We start from the raw sequence: 9,666 nt of genomic DNA on the forward strand, positions 1-9,666 counted from the left end.
CGAAATGACAAAATTAACAAAGTAACGTAATCACCTATCAATGTTAAACATTTTTATCAAAAAATAATATTATAAAACAAAATTAATTTAATAATAAAAATATAATTAATACATATCAAATATTTCAAAATTACTGATGCTCGATAAAATAACGCAGTGTAGTTCCGACAAAGCAAAGAATTGCTTTAACGACATTTAAATTTTTTGCGCAAAAAACCAAGAACAAAGCAAAGAAGCCGAGGCCGAGAGAAATGCAAAGAAGTAGAAGAATTGCGCAAAGAAGTCGAGAAATTGCGCGCAATTTAACGGAAGTAGGGCACACATTCCTAGAACCCGTGACTGCTTGTCAAGGATTTTGAATTCGTGACAGTCTGTCACCCTTGTTTTTCTCTTTTTTTTTAATTTCTTTTTTTTTAAAAAAAATTAGAATCCGAGACAAAAACCACAATATTTTTACAAGGGTAAATTTGTGACAAATCCATATGCACATCTTTAAATTAAAATTCAGTATATTACCATAATTTTTTAAGATTTAGTACCTGACAATGATAGAATTTTAGTTTCAATTCCCTACAAACCCAAAGTTACAATTTTGCCCTTTTATTATTTTAAAAAATATATAATTTTATTCACAAAAATTACACATGTCTTCTTCATATCAAATATAATTTTTAAAAAAATTTATTTCTCAATTATCGTGGAATAAGAGTAAATACTTATTTTGACATACAAAGTACCTATTATGGGGTTTCGGATACTTGATTTCGCTCTTTGAATACTCCAAATATATAAGAAAATACTATATTTTCGAGTAATCATCACAAATTCGATCATTGTTGGTCTTTTCATGACAAATACATTATGATAACTTATTCGTGTCATTTTATTTTTTAAAAAATATAGTTCACCATTCATCGTTAAATAAAATTAAATATTTATTTTGACCTACGAAGTACCTATTTTAGAGTTCTAAATGTTTAATTTGGCTCTTTGAATACTCCAAATGTGTAAGAAAATACTGGATCTTCGATCAATCACCGTAAATTCTGTAATTGTTAGTCTTCTCATTGAAATTGTGTTAGGATGACTTATCCATAGAATTTAATTTTTGAAAAAACACAGTTTCTCACTAATAATGGAATTAGAAAAAATACTTATTTTGATCGATAAAGTACCTATTTTGGGGTACCAGATATTTGATTTGGCTATCTGAATACTTCAAATGTATAAGAAAATACTTGAGTTTAAATAATATTAAGTGACTTTTGATGGTGTCATTTGTGAAGTTAAAATGTGATACCTAAATTGGTACAGATAATAATCTAATTTTAGTGTACCAATACTTGATTTTACTCCCTAAATACTAAAACTCAATTAACTTTTTATGTCAAAAAATATAGTTTGAAGGTAATATTGAGATATCTTTGATGATAATATTCATGAATTAAAAATATGATACCTAAATTAATAAAAATAATACCTAATTCGAGTCATGAAATACTTTATTTTACCCTTTAAATACTCAAATTTGATTATTTGATGATGTTCAAAAAATATAGTTTGGAGTTAATATTTTCTATGGTGTCATTCGTGAAGTAAAAATGTGATACCTGAATTGGTATAAGGAAAAATTAATTCGAGTTACAAATAGTTGATTTTACCCTTAAATACACATATCCGATTATTTGGGAATTTCAAAATGAATAGTTTGGAGTTAATATTGAATGACATTTGATAATAACATTCGTGAAGTAAAAATGTAATGCTTAATTTAATAATAATAGTACCTAATTCGACTCAATGGATATTATCGAGTGGCCTTTGGTAATGACACCAAAAAAAGTTATTAACTATAAACTATATTCTTTTTACATTCGTGAAGTAAAAATGTGATGCCTAAAAATGTGTCATATTACTTATTTGATAATGACATCCGTGAATTATAAATATGATAAAAAAATGTGACATTAAAAATGTTTAATTTGACATCCCAATTAATAATCGAATGTGAGTATTTACGAGGTCAAATCAACTATTTGTAACTCGAATTAGGTTTTTCTTGTATCAATTTATATATCACATTTCTACTTCAACACCATAAAAAAATATTAATTTCAAACTATATTTTTTGACATCATCAAATAATCAAATTTGAGTTTCTAAATGGTAAAATCGAGTATTTCGTGACTCGAATTATGTATTATTTGTATTAATTTAAGTATCACATTTTTACTTCACGAATATCATCATCAAAGACCACTCAATATTACCTTCAAACTATATATTTTGACATAAAAAATTAATTGAATTTTAGTATTTAGAGAGTAAAATCAAGTATTGGTACACTCGAATTAGATTACTATCTGTACCAATTTAGGTATCACATTTTAACTTCACAAATGACACATCAAAAGTCACTCAATATTACTTGAAACTCTATTTTTTATATACTAAAATAATCAAAATTGAGTCTTAAAAGGATAAAATCAAAGTATATATAGGATCGAATTAGGTACTATTAGTACCAATTTAAGTACCACATCTTTAATTTATAAATCTCATAATCAAAAGCCAATCAATATTAACTTCGAATTATATATTTTCACATCATCAAATAATCGAATTTGAGTATTTAAAGGATAAAATCAAGTATTTGTGGACTCAAATTATGTTTTATTTGCATTAAATTATGTATCAAATTTTTTACTTCATTAATGTCATCATCAGTGTCACTCAATATTAATTTCAAACTATATTTTGACATCCCCAAATAATTGAATATGAGTATTTAGGGAGTAAAAGCATGTATTTGTAGACTCTAATTAGATACTCTTTGTACCAATTTAGGTATCACATTTTAACTTCACAAATGACACCATCAAAAGTCACTTAATATAATTTAAACTCAAGTATTTTCTTACACATTTGAAGTATTCAGATAGCCAAATCAAATATCTAGTACCCCAAAATAAGTACTTTATCGGTCAAAATAAGTATTTTTTCTAATTCCATTATTAGTGAGAAACTGTGTTTATTCAAAAATTAGATGGATAAGTCATCATAATGCAATTTCAATGAAAAGACTAACAATTACAGAATTTATGGTGATTGCTCGAAAATCCAGTATTTTCTTACACATTTGAAGTATTCAAAGAGCCAAATTAAGCATTTAGAACTCCAAAATAGGTACTTTGTAGGTCAAAATAAATATCTAATCTTATTTCATGATGAGTGGTGAACTATGTTTTTAAAAAAATAAAATAAAATAAAATGACATGAATAAGTTATCATAATGAATTTTTCATGAAAAAATCAACAATGACCGAATTTGTGGTGATTACTAAAAAATATAGTATTTTCTTATACATTTGGAGTATTCAAAGAGTGAAATCAAGTATTTGAAACCCCATAATAGGTATCTTATATGTCAAAATAAGTATTTACTCTTATTCCATGATAAATGATAAATAAATTTTTTTAAAAAAATTATATTTTATATGAAGAAGACATGTGTAATTTTTGTGAATAAAATTATATATATTTTTTAAATAATAAAAGGGTAAAATTGTAACTTTGAGTTTGTAGGTAGTTGAAACTAAAATTCTATCATTGTCAGGTACTAAATCTAAAAAAATTATGGTAATGTACTGAATTTTAATTTAAAGATGTGCAGATGTATTTTTCACAAATTTACCCTTTTTACAACATTCTCCATTTCACAATATTTTAATGAATTGTTTTTTAAATAATATTATTTTTAAAAAAAGCCCTGCAATGTAATATTAGGTTGTATAGTTTTCCCACCATACTCCCACATTTTTCAAAACGAAAAATTGGAAGGAAATTGTGTGGAAAAAAAAAAAAAAGGAGAGAATTTAGCCCACAATTTCATCATTCTTCACGTTTCCACTGACACTCGACATTCCCTCAACAGTCAACATCTCCTTACAAAGTCAGTGCATTTTATAAAATGCTTTGGCTCCGTGCCGATTCGCTCCGCCGCTCCCTCCATTCCCTCCGCCGTATCCACCGCCGCCCCATTCAATATCCCTCTGCCGCTGCTCACACATTCGGTCCTCGCCCATTTTCCTCTGTCCCCACACCACCATCCTCCACCACTGATTCCGAATTGCGCAAATACATCGGCTACACGATCCTCCTTCTCGGGTGCGGCGCCGCCACCTACTACTCTTTCCCATTCCCAGAAAACTCCAAGCGCAAGAAAGCCCAACTCTTCCGCTACGCTCCCCTTCCCCCTGACCTCCACACTGTGTCCAACTGGAGTGGGACACACGAGGTCCAGACGCACACTTTTCTCCAGCCCGAGTCATTGGCAGAGCTCGAATCAATTGTCAAAGAATGCAATGAGAAAAAGAAGAAGATTCGGCCTGTTGGATCTGGTCTTTCGCCAAATGGGATTGGGCTAACGCGTGCTGGGATGGTGAACTTAGCTTTGATGGACCGTGTTTTGGATGTTGATAAGAAAACCATGAGGGTTAGAGTGCAGGCTGGAATAAGGGTTCAGCAGCTTGTGGATGGAATTAAAGAACATGGGCTTACTTTGCAGAATTTTGCGTCGATCAGGGAGCAGCAGATTGGTGGGATTGTTCAGGTTGATTGTTTTGACTTCCCTCTGCTCAACTTTCCTGTAGTAAATGTTATTATTTTGTTTCCAATGTTGTTTTCTAATTCTTCATTGGGCCTTTTTTTAAAGATTTGTGTGGCATTGTTTTTACTGTTACTTTTCATTTTGTTAATGTTTAGGATGTAGTTGCACAAAATGTTGTAGCTCAGCTTTCGTATTGTCAGTATTCTGTTTGTTCGGTTCTATTTTAGTCCAAAAATGAAGCTGAAGAAAATTTATTTATTTACTTATTAATGCTTGCTCAGGGTTTTTTGTTTGGTGGTTGTGCTTGTTTTATTTTCTCTTTCATTTAAATTTCATCCTCCCCCTGTCCAAACCAAATCGTTGACTACATTTTTAATTCCATTCTTGTATGGATAAAGACGGTAAAGTATTAGTGATTTGAAAATCTATCACTTTGTAGGATCCTTTAATCTTTTCACGGCTTCTTGGCGAATGTCTGTTGCCAATGCTCATGTCTGATGATGTTGCTTTGAGTTACTTCTTAGATTTCTAGGTCCCTGTATGATGTGTAATTCTAATCTTCAGGTTGGCGCACATGGAACAGGTGTTACACTGCCTCCCATTGATGAGCAGGTTATTAGCATGAAACTGGTTACTCCTGCCAAGGGTACAATCGAGGTTTCAAAAGAGAAAGACCCAGAACTCTTTTATCTTGTTCGTTGTGGTTTAGGAGGGCTTGGTGTGGTTGCTGAAGTCACGCTGCAATGTGTGGAGAGGCAGTTGCTTCTTGAGCACACCTATGTATCAAATATGAAGGACGTAAAAAAAAACCACAAGTAATTCCCTTTCTCAACTTGGCTATGTGCATATCTATTCCTATGACCTATCGACTCTTTAATTAAATTTTATTTATTTCACTTCAGTCATTCCTTGAATAACTGCATTTTTAAATTTTATTGATATCAGATGAAAATTAATCCTTGCTAGGGCTTCTGAAGTTTTCCATCATGTAATCCAGTGTTTAACCATGTCCTGAAATCTGCTGCAATATATGAAAGGCAGTCGCATCTAATTTTATGGACATATATTTGTGTGCGAGATGGTCGTCCTTGGATGTATTCTTATAGGATTCAGTTTGAGATGAATTTTAAACACCGCACATTGCTTTCTGATGGCTAATCTCTTGAATTGTCTTCACCATAGCAGATTTATGAGCATGGTTTTAAATTTAATTTGTTGAAATTTGTGTATGTCTTTGATTTTCCAATGCAATTTGTAATATCCTAGACGAACTAATGACACCAAGTTTGGCGCGTATATAAACCCCATGTGGTATTGAATAATGTATGTGATCAATATTGTTCGTACTTTGTTTTAATTAGAAAAGCGACTTTTAGGATCGATTGATCAAACCTAATTTTTTTTTATTCATGTCATTCAATAAAACAACCTCAATTATTTAGGTAGCAAATATTTTAGTTTAAATTATGCATCATTGTCTTAGTAAAATACACCCAGATTTAATTAATAATTTCTTATAAATCCACAATTTTTCAATGGTTTTTGAAAATCGAACTATGGTTTTGTTTATTTTTTAAAATTTACAACCCCGAACTATACAGTAATATCAATATTTAAAATTTCAATAACAAGTAGGTGATGGTGATGGCAACTGTGCATGAACACATGTTATTTATTTCTACTGGGCCTCATCACTTACCAGAAGTGGATGCCATTGTAATGAAATGACTTTTTTTCTATTATCTTCTGATCAATTCTGAGGCTAATGTTTGCTTTATTAGACAGTTTAGTTAATAAACATCGACATATATTATGTGATCATTGGCCAATTTGTTCGCTGGAATTAATGCTGCAGAAATTTAGTTGTGTAACTGGAAATGCATGAATCCTGGATTTTTAAGAACATTATATTTTGTCCAATTTTCCTTTTGCAGAAAACTTCTTTCAGAAAACAAACATGTCAAGTTCTTATATATTCCATATACCGACACTGTTGTGGTTGTAACATGTAATCCTCTTTCAAAATGGAAAGGTTCGCCAAAGCAGAAACCTAAGTATACTCAGGAAGAAGCAGTACAGCATGTGAGAGACCTCTATCGTGAGATGCTGAAGAACTACTCGTAAACTCTTTACCCATTATACTTGCATTATATTTTATTATTCAATCCTTTAAATTCGTGAAACCAACATAGGAAGCAAATGTAATTTCATATCTTCCTTTTTTCTGTGCCTTGGCCGCTCGGTAATTTCTGCCACATATAGGAGAAATAGTGAAAGATAAAGGTGAAAATGCTGATCATTTCATGCTTCCGTAATCTTTGCTGTTTTGTTTTTTTACAGAAAAGTTGTTGTGACCAAGAATATAGAGGAAAATGAAATGGACATTAATGAGCTTTCATTTACTGAACTGAGAGATAAGCTACTTGCCTTGGATCCTCTCAATAAAGAACATGTGATGAAGATCAATCAAGCAGAGGCTGAATATTGGACAAAGTCAGAGGGGTATAGAGTAGGATGGAGTGACGAAATTTTAGGCTTTGATTGTGGTGGCCAACAGTGGGTTTCTGAAATCTGTTTCCCTGTTGGAACCCTTAAAAAACCAAACATGAGAGATCTGGAATACATAGAACAATTGCTGCAACTTATTGGGAAAGAAAATATACCCGCTCCTGCACCGATTGAGCAGAGATGGACGGCAGGCAGCAAAAGCCTCATGAGTCCGGCTTATAGCTCATCGGGGGACGACATATTCTCATGGGTACCTCTCAATCATATCCAAGTCTGCTCACTTTGTGGCTTGAAATGCTTTTTTTTTCTGCATGAAAACTTTAATATTTATGTTTTTAAAAAATAATTTAATATTTATGTTTAAGTGCTCTCTGAAGTTTAATATTTGTTACTTGGGCGTGCCCATTAATCGATCTAAAAATCTTAAAGCTGAAAACATTATTTAAGCTGTCTTGCACAATTGAATCTGTGACAATATGATTTTCACCTCAATATGAAATTGCATTATGTGATGCAACCTTGCAAAAGTTTAATTCAATCTACGATTAAATAAGGTGCCTCCTGTATATTTTCTTATGAATTTCATTAATCGTTATTGATTATGTCATTATAAATTGTAATTTTAGATTCTTACAGGTTGGTATAATTATGTATCTTCCTACTATGGACGCTCGTCAGAGGAAAGAAATCACTGAAGGATTTTTCCACTACAGGAAGTTGACTCAGGCAACTCTGTGGGATAAGTATTCTGCCTATGAGCATTGGGCTAAGATTGAGGTACACAATATAAATACACACACAGACGCAAACACACAAAGAGAAAAAACTAAAACTAAAATCTTTGAGTTTTCAATCTGGTCCCAAATTTATTCGAGCAATATGAACCATTATGGAAATCCAATGCCAGTGCTGTTTTTTTCCTTAAAGAACTAATCTTTGTGGGAGTGCAGTAATTATTTCCATTATCTTGTGTGGTTGTCTGTAGGCACAACAATCAAAATATGGTGTTTTCCATCTTTACTATCTATAAATTTGAGTTGTACGTGTTCCAATATCATACTGGCCATATGTTACAACAAGAAGCTCTCGGTTTCACATTCTAGATGTTACTTGGTTGCAGGTGCCGAAAGACAAAGATGAGCTTGCAGTAATTCAGGCAAGGCTGAGGAAGAAATACCCCGTTGATGCATATAATAAAGCAAGAAGAGAGCTCGATCCTAACCGTATCCTTTCGAACAACATGCTGGAGAAATTGTTTCCTTCGACAGAGACTGCCCTGTGATGGGGACTAACAGTCAGTTAGTCGATTCCATACTTGTTCTGTTTCTCTTGGCCAAAGATTGATAATATGGTTTTCCCTTTTGATAGATTATTGGAAAAGCAGGTGTAAATTAAAGTCGGTATGCACGTTACACTGTTTGAATGAGGATGCAACATTAATCTTCTCATACCCACGACTTGATGTACCAGGGATGCATTTCCTCATTCTCTTTAGCTGCCGAAATAGACATTACATGAACTGGATTAAAGGGGTCAATCATCCTAAAATTAGAATTCATTTTTTGTCGTAAATATTCATTTACGGCATGCTGTTTTCACATTTCTATTGTAACGTCTCTGGTTCATATGGGTTACTAAGATACAGAACTATCAACAAGTTGTGTACCTCAACCATTGTATTCTTCATTGTGGTTCTCTCTATTGAGTTAATAAAAGCTTGTGCGTTATTTATTTCTTTGGTGATGACTACGTGAAACGCGTTAGTGTTTTTTAAAATGAAAAATTAAATTTCATATTATTAATCAGAGCGAACAAATGAACAATATTGTGTACAATTAAAATACATGAAGAGATTAATATTTGATTTAGTTTTATGTCAAATATAGTAGTATATTAGTAACAAAAGCTATGAGATACTTGGGTGCAATGCTATATAATATTTTGGAACCCTATAATGTTATTAATAAATTATTTTGCAATATTAAAGAATCTTAATACAAAATCAGTTTACATGATGAATTAATAGCTCAAATTTTTCTTATATAAATATAAATATGTACTTTGTATGTGGCCCATTAAGCCTCCCAACGTGTCCATTTGTTTCACATATAGGAAAAAAGAAAAGTTGAAGCACAAGAGTAGGGGTGTCAAATTCAGACACGATCCATCAATCTGATTCGGTTCAACTCGGAAAAAATCATGTTTGGGTTTTTCGGGTTCGGGTCAGATCGTGTTGGACCCGATAGCTGACCCGAAAAAAACGATCGGGTTGGGTTGGGTTGGGTTGGGTTAGGTCAACCCGGGTTGACCAGAAAATTTTAAATTTTTTTAAAAAATATATAACTAATAAATATTGCCTACATTTTTATATATTATATTACTGAAAAAATATTTATTGTATATTTTATATCATAAATTTTCATAATTTAATATTTATTTTGAATATTTTTTATTTTTAAATAATTGTTTATTTGATTTAGTAAATATATTTTATTTTTCTACAATAAGACTTCAAATTTAAATCATATATATGAGGGATATTTTGTTAT

General features: G+C 31.5%; 1 protein-coding gene across 2 annotated transcripts; it reads left to right on the top strand.

The window, feature by feature from the left end:
- The first annotated feature begins 3,915 nt into the window (after positions 1 to 3,915).
- On the top strand, positions 3,916 to 8,774 carry LOC140968057 (L-galactono-1,4-lactone dehydrogenase, mitochondrial-like). Of its 2 annotated transcripts, none has more exons than XR_012173694.1 (6): positions 3,916 to 4,612; positions 5,174 to 5,424; positions 6,544 to 6,729; positions 6,950 to 7,367; positions 7,744 to 7,894; positions 8,238 to 8,774. XR_012173694.1 is itself a non-coding variant. In XM_073428904.1 (6 exons), exons 1-6 carry the CDS (start codon positions 3,971 to 3,973, stop codon positions 8,397 to 8,399), a joined length of 1,800 nt encoding a protein of 599 aa, XP_073285005.1. In that variant the 5' UTR covers positions 3,917 to 3,970; the 3' UTR covers positions 8,400 to 8,774. The 2 variants fall into 2 exon arrangements, 1 of the variants encoding a protein (XP_073285005.1); XM_073428904.1 differs by having other exon boundaries at positions 3,917 to 4,612; positions 7,754 to 7,894.
- The last annotated feature ends 892 nt before the right edge of the window (positions 8,775 to 9,666 follow it).

Source organism: Primulina huaijiensis, chromosome 2 (genome assembly GCF_012295235.1).
Source record: "Primulina huaijiensis isolate GDHJ02 chromosome 2, ASM1229523v2, whole genome shotgun sequence".
NCBI classification, from domain to species: domain Eukaryota; kingdom Viridiplantae; phylum Streptophyta; class Magnoliopsida; order Lamiales; family Gesneriaceae; genus Primulina; species Primulina huaijiensis.

Bases quoted from the DNA above. Each gene is read 5' to 3' on its own strand.
- LOC140968057 (XM_073428904.1), top strand. From the start codon at position 3,971: ATGCTTTGGCTCCGTGCCGATTCGCTCCGCCGCTCCCTCCATTCCCTC. The intron at 4,613-5,173 runs GTTGATTGTTTT...TCTAATCTTCAG, and splicing joins AGATTGGTGGGATTGTTCAG to GTTGGCGCACATGGAACAGG. The intron at 7,368-7,753 runs GTACCTCTCAAT...AGATTCTTACAG, and splicing joins GGGACGACATATTCTCATGG to GTTGGTATAATTATGTATCT.